The sequence below is a fragment of the Pipistrellus kuhlii genome, unplaced genomic scaffold (genome assembly GCF_014108245.1).
Source record: "Pipistrellus kuhlii isolate mPipKuh1 unplaced genomic scaffold, mPipKuh1.p scaffold_m20_p_9, whole genome shotgun sequence".
NCBI lineage: Eukaryota > Metazoa > Chordata > Mammalia > Chiroptera > Vespertilionidae > Pipistrellus > Pipistrellus kuhlii.
Window position 1 is genome coordinate 33,423,686 of NW_023425595.1, and position 19,255 is coordinate 33,442,940.

At 52.5% G+C, this 19,255-nt stretch overlaps 1 protein-coding gene across 3 annotated transcripts; it reads left to right on the plus strand.

Annotated features, from left to right (window-relative positions):
- The first annotated feature begins 1,147 nt into the window (after positions 1-1,147).
- Positions 1,148-16,852, plus strand: PLEKHB1 (pleckstrin homology domain containing B1). Of its 3 annotated transcripts, none has more exons than XM_036426297.2 (8): positions 1,148-1,204; positions 4,024-4,099; positions 5,480-5,632; positions 5,757-5,859; positions 6,880-6,919; positions 10,306-10,410; positions 14,804-14,915; positions 15,576-16,852. In XM_036426297.2, the coding sequence occupies exons 1-8, from the start codon at positions 1,187-1,189 to the stop codon at positions 15,713-15,715; spliced, it is 747 nt and encodes a 248-aa protein (XP_036282190.1). In that variant the 5' UTR covers positions 1,148-1,186; the 3' UTR covers positions 15,716-16,852. The 3 variants fall into 3 exon arrangements, with proteins under 3 accessions (XP_036282190.1, XP_036282191.1, XP_036282192.1); XM_036426299.2 differs by lacking the exon at positions 1,148-1,204 and adding an exon at positions 2,712-2,859; XM_036426298.2 differs by lacking the exon at positions 10,306-10,410.
- The last annotated feature ends 2,403 nt before the right edge of the window (positions 16,853-19,255 follow it).

Below are 19,255 nucleotides of genomic sequence, written 5' to 3' on the forward strand. Positions count from 1 at the left end.
TTATGCTCTCAGTGCCTCTCACTTGTCACATTTTTTCCCATCAGTCTATACGGCTTTGGAAATTAAAAACAATCTCAGCAGTAATCATCGGGCTTTAAGAGTCTATGAACTCTCGGGAATTACATGCAAAATGTGACCTGTGTGCATTTTTTTTTTTTTTCTGGACAGAGTCTACACCTTTTATTAGCATCTCAAAGAAGGTCATTGACCAGCATTTTAGAGACAAATGCCAGGTCCAGCTGCATTTCGATTCTGCAGCAGCATCTGTAATTTTAGTTTGCAAAGCACCCTCTCTCCACTTGTTCTGTCAGAGAACCCCCTCTTTGGGAGCAGGATGGGGGAGTCTTCCCTTTGAATTCCACTCTGCTGCTGTAGAGCCTTTCCTTCTCATCTGCTTGCTAAACCCAGAGAATGTAATCCAGAGTTGTCTGCACGGTTCCCCCCGTCACCCCCTCAGGGAGGGTAGCTGAAGTGGGGGTCTGGATCCCTACTCCCTTCTGTTCCTTTCTTCTATCCTTCTGTCCTTCTGCTATGGGGGCAGACATTTTAGCTTGGAGAAGTTGGACATTCCAGGGACAGAAAGGCACCAGGTAGAGAACAACGTGGTTTGGGGGTGAGGGAGTGTAACTGGGGCTGCACGGAGGGGATGAGCTCAGGGGCTAATAGGATTGGCCATGGCGAATCCTCCAGCAAGGCAGGCACCGCACGCAGGGCCTAAGCAAGCGCCTGGGTAGCTTGAGGTCAGGATTATAGAAACCCAGGAGTGAGGGAAGGAAGCTTAAAGGGCCAGGCTGTGCAACCAAGACTGGGGTGATGGCACAGTCCTACCCAGCTGGAGAAAGAAAAAGCAGCCCCGCCACAGACCGAGGCGGGAGAACCGGCCCCACTCCCTTCCTCCCGGGGAAACTGTGGGGGTGCTGGGCCAAGACCGCTCCGAGTCACGGAGGACCAGTTTGTTATCCAGAGAAATGAAGGTCGGAGGCCCAGATCAGTCTGGGAGGTTGGGGAAGGGACTGAAGAGAGATGACTTTCTTTAGGATCTGTGTGTCCCCATTCCTTGGCTCCCTTCTCCCCCCTTTCTGGCTCCCACTTGGTAGCACCCTCCTGATCCCCTTATCTCTAAGGCGCTCAGGGAAGTGCCCCCCGCGGGAACCTCCTGGGAAATGCTGCTCTGGCCCCGAGGAACATGAGTCCTGCAGCGCCGGTAAGAGGGCCCTGGGACAGGAGCAAGGGCCCACTGGCAGGGGGTCAGATCAGGAGCCTTCCAGGCCCTGACAGGTCTTGTCCTCTGAATGGCATCTTAGCTTTTTTGCTTGCAGGTGGGGGTTTGTGGCTGAGCTAGTGGAGGAAATGATCCTGGAAGGGCAGTCTGAGGTGGTAGATACAGAAACAGTCTTCTTTCCCCAGTTGGGGCCCCTTCAGCCCATGCTTTTCCCCTCCACAAACCCTCCCTCATCCCTCCTCATCTTGAAACCCCCAACCTCAAGCTCCAGTCACTGTGTCATAACATCCCAAGCCCCTGAGCCTGTCACCCAATGCCTTCATGTTATATCCTGTCAACCCCTGCAGCTTCGTCAGCGACCTCTCCCCATCCCTGCATTCTATTTTCCAAATGCAGCTAAATTCTGGACCCTTTTTTTTCTTCTTTTTTTTAATCCTCGCCTAAGGACATGCTTAGAGAGAGAAAGAGAGAGAGAGAGAGAGAGAGAGAGAGAGAGAGAGAGAGAGAGAGAGAGAGAGAGAGAGAGAGATCTATCGGTTGCCTTCATTATATGCCCCAACTGGGCATCGAACCCTCAACCCAGGTATGTGCCTTAACGGGAAATCGAACCAGTAACCTTTCCGTGCACAGGAGAAAGCTCCTCCAACTGAGCCACCCAGGGGTGCTATATACTCTTTTAAACTCCTTGGTTCGCGTGCCTGTGAGTCTCCTAGGTCTCCTCCTCCTCCTCCAAAGCCCTTTCCGGCCTCCTCTGGGCAAAGTCTGAGGCTCTTCTTCCCCATCGTTAAATCGCGCCGTAATTGTGTGTTCACGTTGTCTCCCCAGCCAGACTGGAAGCTGGGGCAGGAAAGAGAAGGGCCTTGTGGATGCTTCTCTGAGTCCGCATGTAGTGCCAAGTACAAACTGAATATTGAGAAAACCTGGTAAAGCAAGGAGCCTGGCTTCTCCTTGCAGCTTTACTTTTTTTCTTTTTCTCTAGGAAACGAGTTCAAAAAAGTTAGAAAAAGGTATTTCTTCTTTTTTAGCATTTAATTTTTTTAATATTTTTAAAATATTTTTTTATTGATTTTTTACAGAGAGGAAGAAAGAGGGATAGAGAGTTAGAAACATCGATGAGAGAGAAACATTGATCAGCTGCCTCTTGCACACCCCCTACCGGGGATGTCCCCGCAACCAGCATACATGCTCTTGACCGGAATCGAACCCGGGGCCTTTCAGTCCGCAGGCCGACGCTCTATCCACTGAGCCAAACCGGTTTCGGCAGAAAAAGGTATTTCATGATAAATAAGTGAACAAACAGCAAAACAAAATCGCAGGTGCGGCCTCTCACCTGTGCGCGGGGTCAGACCAGGGGCGGTGGCCAGCCCAGCTGGGTCCAGAGCTGCTGGGTCCAGAGCTGCGGACTACAAGTCCCAGAGGCCTCGGGCCAGCCCAGCGCTCCACGCCACGCCCCCTCCCAAGGTGGGCGGGGCCTGGGGCGGGGCTCACGGCGGCGAGCCCCGGGCCGGGGCGCGGTCTGGGGAGTGAAATGCCCCAGGCGCTCCGGGGCGCACAGAGCGCAGGCGCAGCGGGTTGGGTGGCAGCAGCATCCAGGAGCGGCTGTGTTGGCAGCAGCATCTTGCAACAGGTGTAGACAGGTGGGTGCATCCCGGGGAGGCTGGAGAGGGAGCTGGCTTGCACCTGGCCCTCTTGTCTTACCTGTGTCAGGGCTTGGGGAGGGGAGGGAGCGGCAGGAGAAGCAGGGACAGGGCAAGGCCTCCCAGCCCAGGTGTGCCAGGCCTTGCTACGCAGCAAGTGGGGGAGGGGCGGAGGCACCTGATCGCAGGTAAGTTGCCCTTTAGGAATAGAGTACACCAAGATTCCAATCCAAGTTCCATCACGTACGTGGACAAGGCAGTGTACCTACCTCTCGGTTTGTGTGTCTGCAAAATAGGAGTAAATAGCCTACCCGTCTAAAAGTTAGAGTTGGGACAAGGGAAGGTAGGTGCAGTGGTTCCCAAACTTCACTGCATGTTGAATCAGCTAGGGACCTTTCAAGACTTTCCGTATTTGCTTCCCACCCGGTTTTTTAGTTTTTCATTGAGTCTGACCTGGGCATCTGGAGTTTTAAAAGCTCCTGCTGGCATAGAGGTGAGACTCCAGGACTGCCGGGTGTGAGGCCTGGCTCCCCTACTTGCTCGTCCGGTGGATCTGCACAAATGGCTGGGCCTCTCCCAGCCCCAGGGTCCGGGGTGTGACAGGTTTGTGGTGAGACTTCAGTAAGCTGATAGGCAAAAGCACTGAGACGTGTACCTGGCAAGGCGCTCAGCCAGTCGGCTGCCGCGGAACCATTCTCTTATGCACTTTACCAACGGATCAGTTGGTGTTCAAGAAAAGCCTCGCTTATTGCTGTGATTCTAATATTCTGTGCTGCCAGCCTTTCAGAAGCCCAGGGTTTTCGGAACATTTGATGAGTTACTCACTCCAACCTCTACCCGCCTCACGTCACACCTCTACGGGTCCAGGAAAAAAAGGGCCGGGAACAAGGGACCTGGCCAAGGTTATGGAACTGAGATTGGAATCCAGACTCCTGACCCCTCCCCCGCCCCAGCACAGTGGTGGCTGCCCCGCTGACCCACCGCACAGTGCTGCCATTCTCTGCCTGGAGCAGAGAGCGGGGAGGAGAGAGGCAGGCTCGCCTTGTTTGTTTACTTACACTCCTTCAAACGTTCCCCCGGGGAGGACGGGGCTGGGGGCTTCTCTCCCCAGGGCTGCTCTGGAACTGCTGTCGAGGCCTGTGTGTCTTGTGGCTCCTCTGACAGGTCCCGCCTGACTCCATCCTGGGAAGTCCTTTCGAAGAAATGGCCCTGGTGAGGGGCGGCTGGCTGTGGAGACAGAGTGAGTGACCCGGGGCCAAGCCTGTGCTTCTCCTGCTGCAGGGGAAGGAGTGAGAAAAGTGGCTTATTAGACCTGCCACAGTGAACCCTTCTCCCAAGAAACCAGGAGTGTGTGTATATATATATATATATATATATATATATATATATATATATATATATTAGTGTTTTTTATTGATTGGGGGCGGGGGAGAAGCAGAGCAGAGACAGACACAGACACTGAAGTGAAAAACATCCATCAGTTGCCTCCCGTACACATTCCAACCTGGATGGAACCGAAAGCCCGGGAATTGAACTGGTGACCCTCGGGATGACACTCAACCACCTGAGCCACATGGCCGGGCAAACCAGGCCCTTTTTATCCTCCCCACCTTTGTCCGTGCTTTTCCCTGTGCCTGGAATGTCCTTCCTGTTCCTGACTGCCTGGTAAACTTCTACTTATTCTTCAAGACCCGCCCAGATGTCCCCTTCTGTGGGGAGCCTTCTCTGCCTTTTCCTCTAACCCCATCCCAGCCCCCGCTGTAGCACCAGACTGGGCCGGGGGCTCGCTTCTCTGATCCCCAATGCCTTATCCACACTCCAGTTACAGCATCGATCGCCCTGTAACTGTCTTTACCTGTGGGTGTCACCTCCCCCCACCCTCCACCCCACCAGGCCCCAGCCTGAGTCCTTCAAGGGCGGGGACTAGCTTTGATCCTCTGTGTGTCCACACCACCCCAGCCCACGGCTGGCCCCATAACAAGGCTCAGAGCAAAATGAAAAAGGCCCCTGTGCCTCAGAGCCCGTAAGGCTCTAAGAAGCTCTCGGATGTCTCTGCCCTTTCTGTTAAGATTTACGATCACAAAATGTCTGAAGCTCGGGCTCAGCTTCCAGACCCACGCTCTGATCAGGGTCATGATCTTAGCAAGAGCACTTCCGGGCTAGGAGCCCCCTAATCCGCTCCATGACCTAGTCTCAGTTCCTTTGGTTCAGCAAACACTGAGTCAGGTCCAGCTGTGGACCCTGCCGCGCCCCTCCCACCCCCCATCTGATGGAAGAGGCAGACACTACGTGAATGACCATCACACAAGTCAGAGATAAGAACTGAGAGGCTTGGGGTAGGGAGAGGTCTTTGCCTTTAAAGAGACTTGGGGGATTAGCTTTGGAAGCCCTCACGGGGGGAATCGGAAAACTCATTTGCCATTTATAATGTTTACGGAGCCCCTGCTAGGAGTTAGGCCTAATGGGAGGCGAGGGGTGAGCGAGGCAGAAAGAAGGCCTGTCGTCACTCCAGGGGGTAGATAGGCAAGGGTGGCTGCAACTCGGAGGGCCTGGGGCCAGGGCTCAGGCCCCCAGCAGGCCCTGCGGTCAGCCTGCCTGGCGGGTCTGGACTGTCTCACAGGCTCTATCCTTCGCCGCTGGAAGCGGAACTGGTTCGCCCTGTGGCTGGATGGGACCCTGGGCTACTACCACGACGAGACCGCGCAGGACGAGGAGGACCGCGTGCTTATCCGCTTCAATGTCCGCAGCATAAAGATGGGCCAGGAGTGCCACGGTGAGACGCCCCTTCCTGTCTGGCACTCTGCCTGTGGGTGCAGCCCTCCCGCGTCTGTCCGCGGACACCCGCATCGGAGGGGCCCGGTTCCCCCGGAGACCCCTCTCTGTGTGTCTGCCTTCAGATGTGCAGCCCCCGGAGGGCCGGAGCCGCGACGGGCTGCTGACCGTGAGTCTCCGGGAAGGCTCCCGCCTGCACCTGTGCGCGGACACCCAGGATGACGCCGTGTGAGTGGCTCCCAGGAGAGGCTGGGAGGGCATCCCCAGGCGTGTGATCCGATGCCTGCTCCTCCTCGGGCCTCCTGGTTCCCTGGCGTTAGGGGGAGGGGACAGAGAGACAGGTCGGTGGAGGCTGGAGGGGTGGGTTTGGTGGCTCATGGTGACTGGTAAGGTACCCCGTTGGGCTGTTGGGGGAGGAGCGTGCACACCTGATCATTCAGAGTCAGGTCTTGAGCAGGCTCTGAGGTGAGCCCTCACTTAGGGTGACACAAAGGAACAGAGCCCTGTGACATCCTCCAAGGACCCTCCTTCTGGTTGGAGACGGATCTGAGGAGTGGACCCTGACCTGCCTCACAGAGGCAGCCTGCCAGATCCGGGGGGCGCCCCAATGCCAGACTCAGGTCCACACTGTGAGACCGGGTGTGTCTTCAGGCGCCGGCCGCTCACTCACATTCCTTGCCTTCCTACCCTTTGGCAGAGGGTCAGTGGGCCTTTGCATTGTGGGAGAGTGAATGAGACGGGGTGTGTGGGAGTGGGGGAAGCTGAGCTCTGGGTAGACAAAGCACAGAGCTGCCTTGTCCACCCGACAGGTGCCATGGCAACCAACAAAAGCCCAATTGTCCCGTGTCCACGGGCCCTTTCCAGGGCTCTGGGGTCAGAGTGTTGGGGAACTGTTTGTAGGTTTTGGATGTAGCTGGGGAGATACTGCAGCTGGAGAACCAGCCTAGGCCTGTCAGAATTTAAAGGCCCCGGAGAGACCCCCGGCCCCGTTGTCTGTTGTCTGCATGGGGAAACTGACCTTAAAGGGTAAAAACTATGGACTACGAATGAATTTCGAGGTTCCAGCTCAACTGAGAGCTCTGTCCATGTGACTGGAGCAGGGGAGGGGGTCAGCTTTGTGTATTCAAAAGGTCTTACCCTCCCCCAAAAGCTGGGGCAAGTGTCTGGGTGGGGGAATTAAATCTAAAATGCAGGGGCTCACCCCCTTCTTCCAACCCTCCCTCATCGTGTGGTGGGTTTGCTTTGCAGAGCTTGGAAGACTGCGCTGCTGGAGGCGAATTCCACCCCGGTGAGCCCCCCTCCCCTCCTCCTCTCCTCCCCACCCCGCCTGCCATGGAATCATGGGTGATTCAGACTCGGTCTCCGCCTGCCAGGAGTTCTCAGTTCCCATATACAGTCAAACCTGGGTTCTCGAACCACTCCCATCTGGAACAGTTTGGTTCATGGGGGAAAAAATGTCTTGGTCCTAGCATAAAACTTCAGTTCTGGTCCTGACAACCCTTTCATGCTGGTACATCAGCATGACAAAAAGCATCTCTCAGGCCACAAACAGGAGAGAATTCTAGCCTACTGCTAAACCCGGCATTGTTAACATCTCAGGAAATTGTGCTGTGAATATTTTTTTTTTTTCTGGCAAAATGGACAACTAGCACAATTTTAAAACAGAAAGAGGCCATCAAGAGCGCTAATGTTGCTAAGGGTGTGAAAGAAACAGTGATCACAGGCCATTGAAGAGTTCCTAGTAGAAAGATTGTTGATTTGGATAAACAAAAAGCAGCTAGCCAGTGACAGCACTTTGGAGGCAGCACCGTGTGAAAAGGGGAAGATCCCATGCTGACTTCCTGAAAGACTCCCCTGGAAAAGGGCTGAGGGTTCACTGAAGGCGAGGAGGGGTGGTTCAGTCAATGTAAGAAAAGAGGTGTTTGTTTATAGGTTAAACAGTACCTTAGACATGAACTGTATATAAGAAAGGTTAAAACAGGGAATCATCTGAGCGTCTGGAACAAATTAATTCAATTTACATTATTTGTAATGGGAAAAAATGCTTTGGTTTGCGAACAAATGGCTTTCTCCAATAGCCTTCCGGAATGAATTACGTTTGAGAACTGAGGTGCCACTGTATGTGAGTGAATTGACTTGTGCAGACTCAGATGCCCTGAGTCTCTAGCAGGAAAAAACAGAAGACGGTCCACTGGTGCTCAGAGGAGGGGGAGAGACCTCCGAGAAGGGGATGGCATGTGAGCTGGGGGGAAGGAACTGTCTTATTGAGCAGCTATCATGTGCCAGGTGTGGTACAGATGCAATCGCAGCTGCTCCTCACAACAGTCCTGTGAGGCAGGGATTTTTGTTCCCTCTGCAAACGATGGCTGAGTTTCATTCACGTGCACAGCAAACATTGACTGACTTTCTACTACATGCCAGGCACTGTGCCAGGGCCAGGGATCAGAGGGGAGCTCAGGAGAGGTGAGCCCTGCCCTCCTGGACTCAGTCTTCTGGGAAGCCAGGAGTGAAGCAGCTAATTATACGGTTGTTTGTTCCACTGCAATGGTGGCAACTGCTCTGAGGGAGACACGCAGTGTACACTCAGTTTGTGACCACCCTGGTGGCCCGATCCATGTGGGAGTCCAGACAAGGCTTACACTGAGACCTGAAGTATAAACAATAGACTGGGTGGAAGGGGTGGGGTGCGGTGAATGGAACAGCTTTCCAGGAAGAGGGAACTGCATGTGCAAAGGCCCTAAAGGGATTAAGACTTTGGCAAGTTGAAGAACAGAAAGAAGGCTGTGGCCGGAGCTCAGGGAGGGAGAGGGCAGTGGGGAAGGGGGGTTGGCAGGGCGTTACGGGCTGGGTTAAGGATGTCAGTTTCTCCCGAGAGCATCTGGAAGTCATTGGAAGTTTTTAAGCAGAGGGACCGCACGATCAGGTCAGGCGGGATCTGTATTTTTAAAAGGATAGTCTGGCTGGTAGGTAGGAAACGGATTGTAGAGGGTAAAAGTGGATCCTGGAGACCAGTTAGAAGGCTGGGACCGTGTCCCGGTGACTGGCTGGGGGACTGGACTAAGGCCTTGCTGGCGGAGACAAGTTGATGAGGACCAGGCACGTTTACGAGGGAGAGCCAACAGGACTTAATGCGGGGTGGGTTTGAGGAGCTGTCCAACGGCCCTAGCACAGCCCAGTTCTCCTGGACCCCCTCCTGCCTGTCTCCAGGTTCCATGCTTGCTCCTTCTCTCTGGTGCAGTGGAGTCCTACTCACCTTGAGAGGAAGTCCCTGGGAAGTAGCAGGGAAAGCTGGGATGCATTTAGAAACCCCTGATAGAGTTATAAAAGACCTTAATAAAATCACAAAACAAAGAACCCCCCTCAGGCATCTATCTTCTGAGAGTCGGGCAAGCCCATGAGCACCTGACATGGGTTACACCATTTAAACTTCCAACAACTCTGGTCGGGGTTGATGTTTTCAGCCCCATTTTACAGATAGGGAAGCTGAAGTTCAGAGGGAGTGATCTGTCCAAAGTCTCATCATGTATAGTCAGTGAAAAAGCCTGTATTGGAACCTAGGTCGGTGTGAGATTCTGAGGGAAGTTGCAGGAGCAGAGGCAGGGAGGTGACATGTGCGTGTGTGAATCCGGGCCAGGAGTCTGGCCTGGCTGGAGGGTAATATGCGGAGGGAAAGAAATGGGAAAGGTGACCTCTGAGGAGCTATGTCACCAAGGGCCTTGAGGTCCAGTTAAAGGAACTGAACTTTGCCCCAGGGCTGTGGGGAGCAGTCAAGGTCACTCAGCAGGAAGGGCTGTGGTCAAACTGGGGAGCGGACTCACGCTTCTGGGTGAAGGCTGGATGAGAGGAAGCTAGGCGAGAGGAGGCTGGGCAGGGGTCAGGAGGATGGAGGTGGAGGGACCCAGGTCGGACTAAACTGGCTCTGAGCCCCAAGTCCCCCTTATACAGGGCAAATCAGTCCCACTGAGAGATGGAAGGAAGGAGGTGAGAGCTGACCGTTCTGCACTCTGTGACTCTATGAAGCCGTCTTGTCCCTTCTCCTCCTGTCTACCTTCCTGGTGCTCTGCTCACCACACCTCTGCCCTGGCCCTCCGCTCCACCCCCCACTGCTCTGCACACACACATCCCTCGGGCCCCAGAGCTTCTCCAGGGGGTTGTGTTTGTCTCTCTGTCTTTGTACCAGTGTCCGCCTGTCTCTGAGTGTTCAATTCTGTCTGTGTGTGTGTGGGGGAGGGGGGCTTCTCTGTCTTGTACCTGTGCAGGAGTGGCCTGCACTTTATCACTTCACATCCTGCAGGTGTATACCCTGCTCTGGGTGGAGGCTTGAGGAGGAGCTAGGGAATACAGGGCCAGGGGCAAGGCGGGGGGGGGGGGGGGGGAGCAGTGAAGGGGGCAGGTGGCTGGAAGGGCAGATCACAGCTGTTTGGTCCTCCCTGGAGACAGGAACCTCAGCAGCCCGACACACGTGAAGGTGGGCTGACTCTGGAGATGCTGCTGATCCTTCTTCTCTAAAATCACCTCCCCCTTTACCATGGGTGAGGAGGAGGCGGCCACCCCCAGCCCCTGCCCGGCTGGAAGAGGGCTCGGTAGTGCCTATTAAGAGCTGTGAGTCTCTCCAGATGTGGAGCCTCTGACAACTCGCTTCCTCCCCCTCCTGGGTTTCTGCGGCCTGAGCAGGCCCCAGCTGGAGCCGCCGTCCCTCCCAGAAGCCGCCGGGTTTGCCCCAAGGTCAGGTGTGTGACCAGCTCGTGGAGCCCCTGTAAGGTTGAGAGGCGAATCTGGGTAAGTGCTGACTTAGCCCTTCTTGCCTCCATCCTGGCCGCCAGGATGTGCCTCCCGAACGGGGCCTGGTCACATCCCTTCCCGGCTCACACACATTCCCTGGCTCCCGTCATCCGTCGGACACCAGCCACGACCCTGCTTTCAGGGCCTCGGGATCTGGCCTGAGCCAGTCTTGCCTACACAGGCCCCTCATCCCCCGTGTCCCCCAACTGCTTCGCTCTACCCTCTGTCCTCGCTGCTCCAGACCGATCCCTTCCTCCCAGCCTTCGCACGTGCTCTCTCTGCTGTGAAAACCCTTCGTTTCCATCTTCACTTGACAGACGGACGTTTAGGTTATCGCCTAAGCCCCACTTTGGAAGGCTGCCCCCTCCTCAGGCAGGACTCCCGGACCTCGTCACTCCTCCCACACCCCACTGCACTGATGCTCAGTTCTGGCTTCATGCTGCCTGGTTTCCATTCTGTTTACTTCTCTTTGTTCTCTCATGAGGCCTGGGACATCCTCCAAGGCAAGGACCAGGTCTGATCAGCTCTGCCCATGGAGCCTGGCACAGTGCTGGGTGTACAGCGGGCCAATGGCTACTGAGTGATGGAGAGACAGTCTGTTTTGACCCTCCTTATTCCTGGTGCACAAGGTCAGGCACAAGTAGGCCCCAAGGCAAGGTGGACTGAATGAGCAAACAAGTGAATGAATGAAGGGAAGAAGGAAGAAGTGGAAAACCTATTATGGCACATTATAATTTAGTCCCTGTCCGTCTCCCTGCACACCCCCAGTGCTTCTGGAATGCAGGATTTAGGGATGAATCCTCTCTCTCCAGTGCTCAGCCAGGGCCCCGCGGGGACCTGCCATAGAGTACCTGTTGTCTTACAGTCAACTGTGAGCCCCTTTCCTAGCACAGTGGTGATCAAGGTGGCTATACATTAGAATCGCTCAAGGACTTAAAAAAACAACCCAGAAATGTTCAGATCTTACCTCTGGATTCTCTAATACCACAGGTGTGGCTTTTGGGAATCTGGTTTAAAAATTTCTCTTGGTGATTCTAATTTGCAGGAACCACTGAGCCCAGAAGTACTAGGGCCAGCCAGTTGCTTAGACGTGACTCTACTGGATTCTCACGGTGGCTCAGCAGTGGGCAGTGTAGGATTGTCCCTGTTTACAGATGAGAAAATTGAAGCTCTGAGAGGTCATAACTTGACCAGGGTCCCTTAATTCATTAGTAGCAGGGCGGGACTTCCAGCTCAGTATTCTGAGGCATCCGCCATGCCCAAACTACGACTCAAGTTTGTATACAAGTGGGGATTCCAAAAAATAGGATTTAAAAGATTGTAAACCACCCTGGCCAGTGTTGCTCAGTGGTAGAGTGTCAGTCCATGGACCAAAGGGTCTTGAGATCAACTCCCGGTCAAGGGCAAGTATGTGGTTGCAGGTTTGTTCTGGCCCCGCCAGGGGCATGCAGGAGGCAACCAACTGTCGTCTCACATTGATACTTCTCTCTCTCTCCGCGCCCCCCCCCCCCAATCCTTCCCATCTTTCTAAAAAAATTTAATTAAAACAAGTTAATGGAAAAAATATCCTTGGATGAGGATTTTAAGAAAAGGCTGTGCAGTCATTTAAAATCTTATAATAAGTACACAGCAGTTGTTCTGAGGGAAGGGATCTGTTTGCATATGAGGGTCTAGGCCTGCAGAGAGGGAGAGGACCAGAAATCAGGTCCTTTGGTTCTTCTGTCCATGAGGTCTCGGGGGACCCTCCTGCCCTGTTGCTAGGTGACCCACATGACTTTACCTCTGAGCCTCCCAGGCCTGGAGGGTAGAAACAGGTGGCCCACAGGGACATGAAGTGGTGTTTTCCATTCTCTCCAGGGCCCGGCAGGGCCACTGGCTCCCTGTGCAGCTGCAAAGGCGTACACTCTGGACCTCAACTTCCCTACCAGTAAAATTCAGGACCTGAGTGCTTAGATCTCTCTAGCCCTTCTAGGCTTGGAGCTCAAATCCTGGCCACCCTCACCAGAAATCCCTATTGGGTCACCCTCGGAGGAGGAGCACAGTGAGGGAAGTCACTTGAGACTGAGCTTTTTTTTTTTTTTGTCTGAGCCTCCTGCGTTGCCCTGGGTCTGGTCATTGTGCCTAACTTGAAACTGGACTGAGTTGGATGACCTTAGTTCCAGTCTGACCCTGTATTTGATATTAACCTACCATGTTCCAATCAGGCCTGGTTAGACCCCGGCCCTGCCTTTGGTGGTGGTGATAGGGCGTCCTCAAGTCTGATGAGAGATTCACACTCACAGAGATACAAGCAATGACACTACCGAGTGACTGTGCTTTGCTGTGATGAGGAAACTCTAAGGCCAACTAGTGCCCAGATGGGAGCCCACCAGGACCTGAGGTTCAGGGAGGGTAATACTTGAGTTGACTCTGAAAGGACAAGTTAGGTAGTTGAATAAAAATTTTTAAAAAAGGTGAGGAAGGCAAGCTCCCCATCATTGGGAAGTGGCATTTGAGAACTTCCCTTTACAGCTAAGCTTGTGTTTTTTTTAACCTCCTTGAAGTCTATATTTTATTTTTTGTTAATCCTTACCCAAGGATTTTTTTTTTTTCATTCATTGATATTTACAGATTGGAAGGGAGGAGGGAGGGAGAGAGAGAAAGAAGGAGATAAAAACATCCCTGTGAGAGAGAATCATCAATTGGTTCCCTTCTGCACCTACCCTGACACAGTCGGAAATAGAACCTACAACCCAGGTATATGCCCTTGACCATGAATCAAAACCAAGACCCTTTGATGCCCGGGCCAACATTCTAACCACTGAGAAACACTGGCCAGGGTTACAGCTAAACTTCCCGAAAGAGATGTCATGGTATGTTGGTTCCACCCCTCACCTCTCAATCATTCTTCAACTCCCTATAGTCTGGCTTCTTTTCCTAATCACTCCTCTGAAAGGTATTTTTTTTTCACGGTCACCCACAGCTTCCAAGTTGCCAAAACTAATGGCTTATTCTCTTGGCACTGGCCAAAAGGATGGACAGAAGAGCATAGTTAGAAGATAAAAGTCATGTGACCTGTTGGCTGATATGGTGTGGAAGATAAGTGTGTGGAGATAAAGGTGCCAACATGATGTCTTGGTTTGAGAGCACAGTGGTGGCATTTAGAGAAAAGAATTTACAGAAGGCAGTTTGGGGGGACGGAAGAATGATGAAATCACTTTGAGATGCGTGGAGTTTAAGACACCTGGACTTCAAAGGGGAGTTGGACCATTCAGATGTGAAGCCCAGTTAGAAAGAGATAGACGAGGGTGGAAGGGTGGCCGAGGAGGAGTCAGGAGAGAAGGGGATTCTGCCCCCTCCCCAGGTCTGCTCTCTGTAGGTAAAATGAGGGGCTTGGACTAGGAGCTACCATTTAATTAGCATATATTTATTCTTAGCATTCACTAGACCCTGCTGGTGACACAAATCAGATTCCTTGCCTACGGGTAGCAAGCCGGAAAGGCCCAGAGGATAAGAGGCACAAGCATAGCTCACAGAGAAGGGCTTCCTGGAGTGGGTGACTTTTGAGTTAGGCTTGGAGGGGTTAGTAAAAATCTAATGGAGAGCGAAGGGGGCAGGGAGAGCATTCCTCCCGGAGAACACTGGCCGTTTTCTGAGCCTCCATGCCTAGCTCTGTGGTAATGTGGAGATGATAAGGACTGTGGTAAGGAACAGAGGAAGTAACAATGTGAAGGCCTGGTACATGGTGGATGCTCAATAATACTTTAATTACTTCCTTTCCCTACTGGATCAACCCCATCCCTTCCTCTCAACCCTCTTTTATTTCCTGGGCCTGGGGCGTGGCCTGGTCTCCCTCTCCGTGACTAGGAGAGTAGAGAAATTCATTGGGTTTCTCTAAATGGAATCATTAGAGAGCTGCTAGCAAATATTAGACTATCTATGAAGGAAGTTGGAAGCCATGGAGAATTATTTTGAACATGCTTTTTAAATATGTTTTAATTGATTTTTTTTAAGGGAGAGAGATGGATACATCGATGAGAGAGAACTATCAATCTGCTGCCTCCTGATACCCCCTACTGGGGATCTCGCCCGAAACCTGGGCACTTGCCCTGACCAGGAATCTTGGTGCATGAGGTGATCCTCAATCCACTAAGCCATACCAGCTTGGCACCATGGAGAATTCTTGATGGGGGAAGGGGGGTGGGGAATGCTAGGTGGGAGGCCAGGACAGAAAATGGCCTCACTGGGAGCTGGATATAGAGGCTGAGCTTTAGAATACAAGGACCCTGGGGACCCACTTCTAAACTTGGGGAGGCAGCTCCGTGGGTCCAGAGGGGCTTGAGCTGGGTGGGTAAGGGACCAAACCGGGGCCAGGGAATTCGCAGGCAGCTAACCTGGCAGGGCTCCCCAGGTGCGCGTCTACAGCCCGTACCAGGACTACTACGAGGTGGTGCCGCCCAATGCGCACGACGCCACTTACGTTCGAAGCTACTACGGACCGCCCTACGGACAGCCCTACCCAGGTAAGTAGCTGGCCCGCCAGCTTCCTGCCTCGATCCAGGGTCAGGCCCCACCCTTTTGGTGACCAAGGATTTTCTCAGGCAGAACCCTCCACCAGGCCTTCCCCATCCCAAAACTCAGAATAGCACTGGGATCGGAGCTCCTTCCCATCCCAGGGCTGACTCCCGTCTCCCGGCTGCCTTTGTCTCAGGCCGCTCACACCCGTTCCTGAGCTGGTCCCGACCCCTGGTGGCTAGTGCGGGAATGGCTGTGGCCCCGGCTCCCGGTGTGGTCTGGAGGTTCTTAGAGATGGGGGTGTCCTCGCCTTTCCATCCTAGCCCACATCCACAGCGGACCCAAGGCCTGGAAGCCGAGGGGGCGGGCCGCACTTCCTTCCCACCGTAAGGCCAAAATCAACCACGCTATTGCTATTGCAAAAATAATAATAATTTTAAAAAATGAATATTCATACTAAGTATGATTAAAAACCAGCTCCCTGTCAGATCAGGTCTAATTCTGCCATTAAATGGGTTGCAAAACCAACTTTGGGATTTCAGAGTTATTAATAGAATGTTAAATTAGTGGGCTCAGCGTTTTACTTTGGGTTGGGCTGGAGTCCAGCTGGAGGAGGGGAGCTAAGATCACTCTGTCTCCTCGTCTGACCTCCCCGGCTCTCCCCGCAGGCCCCGGAGGCGTCACGCACGTGGTGGTGCGGGAGGACCCCTGCTACAGCTCGGGAGCCCCGCTGGCCATGGGCATGCTCGCGGGGGCGGCCACCGGGGCGGCGCTGGGCTCGCTCATGTGGTCGCCCTGTTGGTTCTGAGCCCCGAGACTCAGCGAGACTCAGCGCATAGTTTACTCCTTGTCCCCGCCCCTCCACCCAAGCCCTGCCCAACTTTGGCCTCTTCCTATTAGCCGTGCGAAGCTTGGATCTCCCCCTCCTACTTCCACCCTCTGCCCCAACATGGGAAGAAGCTACCATCGGAGGCACAAACGTTAACGAAAAATCCTTGTCTCTACTGCCAGACACCCCAGAAACCCATTATAGACACGTGGATATATTTGCCCCAAACACAACAGGGCGCGTGTGCACACGCACACACACACACACACACACACACACACACACACACACACAAAACCACTCATGTGGCTTCAATTTTGCAAATGCTGGAGACATAGAAGTCAGGTTCTTCCAGGCTTGGTGGGGGAAAACAGCTGTACACACTCGACAAGGCAGAGTTATCAGTCCTTGGACAGTGAGAGGGCAGAGAGAGAGGAAGGCAGGCTAGAAGGTTGTTGGCAAGCATGCAGGGCTTGTCAAAGAAATTAAAGGGACATTTAACTAGGCTGGGGAGGGAGGCAGGGGTCAGATCATTATACCCCTCTAGGTTAAGAAGCTTGCTGAGTCAGGGGGAGATGTGAGGTTTCTTTAGAGGAAGTTTCATAATAAATGAATATATTGCCTGCTTGTTTTTTAACACAGACCCAAACCCAAAACACTGTACATTTAGCCCCATCCTTCCCACTACCAGCTTACTGGGTTCCCTGATCCTTCGGTGTCCGGAAAGCACTTGTTTCCCACCTTTATGGGATCTCCAGCCCTAGGATCCTCCATCAGGAAATGTATGACTACTCCCCAGAGGCTCCCCTGTGCCCAGAGCTGTGGCTATCGCCCTCTTAGGTGTTGTCTCCACATCCACTCTGGGGAGGATGGCAGTGTTCACTTCTGGGGCATAAACCACCTTCGTCTCAGCGCAGAAGGCCCCGCACATGTGCCTCCCTGCTGGCTGCCCAGCAGCCTCCTCATCTGGTCTCCTTCCAGTCTCCTCTCCCAGCCTGTCCCAATCACCACAGAAATGCTGATATTCCTGTCCAGTAGCCAGAGTAGCCTGCAAAAGTCCCCCTGTAGATAGGGGCTCCCGTGGCCCTGCTGCAGAGACTAATAAAGATGTGTTGGTCTAGCCCTGGCTCTGGCGCTGTTTGTTCTCCCTGTCCCTCTAGGTCACCTCCATGACTCAGCACCTCCTCAGCCTTCTCTGGTATAGTGAGAAGTGCGAGTTCTGAGGTCAGGTAGAACTCGTGAGAGCATGTTAGCTGAGCTGAGCAATTTGAGACAACCACCTTTCTGAATCTTGCTTTCCCGCCCCACGCTCATAAGGTAGGAAGCTGAAGGTGGCTATCCTTGAGGACTCAAGAAAGTAGCTATTATCAGGGTTTCTGTCATCTGAGCTAATGGGTGAGCCTGCTTCCTGAGAGTTCTGTAGTGTTGGAGCCTGTCCCAATACGTTCGCATCCTTCTACAGTGAGATGGTCCCAGAGACCGGGTTGTCAGGGAAGGAAATACAACCATCTTGCATCAGGCCTTTTGAGGCTGCAGGTGGTCTGGGAAAGGTGGTCTAAAACAACAGGGCTCTGAGAAGGGATGGAGTGGTGTCTGAAAGTTAGGGCACTGCTCCCAGAAATAGGACAAATAGATATGAGATGGGTGGCAAAAACCTCAGGTGTCCACTTCCGCCATATTCCCAGATACATCAACATCAGTGATTTAATGAGGTAAGAGGAAAATGATGCCTCTGAGGAGGTGGTATCCAACTCTAAGAAAGTGGTATCCAACTCGGGAAAGCTTTGGCAGAGGAAGTAAAAATTCTGGGTGAACCTTGCAGGATGAGTAGGAGCTTGCCAAGTACAGAAGGGAGAGAGAGCTTTCCACACAGAAAGAACAGAAGGAAGAAATGGCATGCACCAAGGCCTTGAAACACATTGGCCTTGAGAGCACTATGATGTGCAGAAAACAGTCTGATGTCACAGCAAGTCTGATGGTGAAAGGGATGGAGAATGTGGCCAGGTTATAAAGAACCCCCCAAAATCGGGTCTAAGGGCACTTTTCTTTGTGCCTCTACAGCTTCAGGGTTACCATTTGCCATCATCTTGGTAACTTCTTTGCACTCACCCCACTAAACAGGGCAAGAGGGATGCAAATGGATGCTCCAAATGCAGTTCACTTCAAAATCTCTCCACTAACAGTATTGCAGCATGAATTTTTAATCTTCCAGCTGTCCAACAATTACATCAATGAGAGAGAAACATCTATCAGCTGCCTCCTGCACATCCCCTACTGGGGATATGCCAGTAACCAAGGTACATGTCCTTGACCAGAATCGAACCTGAGACCCTTCCGTCACAGGCTGACGCTCTATCCACTGAGCCAAACCAGTTTTGGCTATCTATTTAGATTCTTGAAGAGAAACATTAACCCTCATAGACAACACAGTCTAATCTGGAGGTGCCCCATGGACCACATCTGGCTCACACATTTGTTTGGTCAGCACAGCATTTTTACCAAGTTCTGAATTATGCTGAAACCGGTTTGGCTCAGTGGATGGAGAACTGACGGATCCCAGGGGCATGTGCCTTAGTTGCGGGCACATCCCCAGTGGGGCATGTGCAGGAGGCAGTTAATCAATGGTTCTCTCTCATCTATGTTTCTAGTTCTCTATCCCTCTCTATAAAAAATAAATAAAATATATAAAAAATAAATAAAATGTGATACCACTATACTATATCTGCTTTGGAAACTGATCAGCAGAGCCAAACACAGACAAATATGATAATGCACCAATTCTATTCCTAGGGCACACCCAACAGAAATGCATACGTATGTTCAAAAATAAAACAACACACAATAGCTATAAAAGTGTCATAGAAGTACTGGAAAAACTCAAATTGTTGAATAGGTAGTTTCACTAACATATTCCATTCACAAAATGGATACTATTCTAAGAGAATTAATTATCCACATGTATAAGCAGAATTATGAGTGAATCAAGAAAATAACAGACAGGATGGAAGGGGGAAGACAATTTTAGAGCATGATTGCCATCTTATAAAAACACTAGGGGCCCAATGCATGAAAATTCATGCAAGAGAGGGAAAACCAAAATGGCGGCCTAGGTAAACACCTAAATGGCCGCCTTGCACAAAAATTTCAAAACAACAACTAAAAGACAGAACAGACATCACCCAAAACCACAGGAACTTCTACAACTAGAAAAAATGAGAAAGGCTCATGGATCAGGGAGTCTGCAAAGCGCTGAGGTAGGGAGACTCGCGTGTGCAGAGAGAAAGGGCGGCCGAGTGCCTGGGTGGTGGGAGGGGAAAGGAAGCCCCAACTGCACTGAACCCCAGACCCTGCCAAAACCCCATGGACCCAGGCTCATACAGGTAGAGTCTGGACTGTAGAGAAAGGCTCATGGAGACTCAGAGACTTGTAGACTTGGGGGAGCCGGGAGCCGCAGTGGGCAGGGTCTAGAGTAGGGGTGTCGAACTCAATCAGAGAAGGGGCCAAAATCTAAAATCCAGC

Excerpts from the sequence above, each read along its gene's own strand:
- PLEKHB1 (XM_036426297.2), top strand. Across the intron at positions 4,100-5,479 it reads CGGCTGGCTGTGGAGACAGA|GCTCTATCCTTCGCCGCTGG; the intron begins GTGAGTGACCCG and ends ACTGTCTCACAG. Across the intron at positions 6,920-10,305 it reads TGGAGGCGAATTCCACCCCG|GCCCCAGCTGGAGCCGCCGT; the intron begins GTGAGCCCCCCT and ends CGGCCTGAGCAG.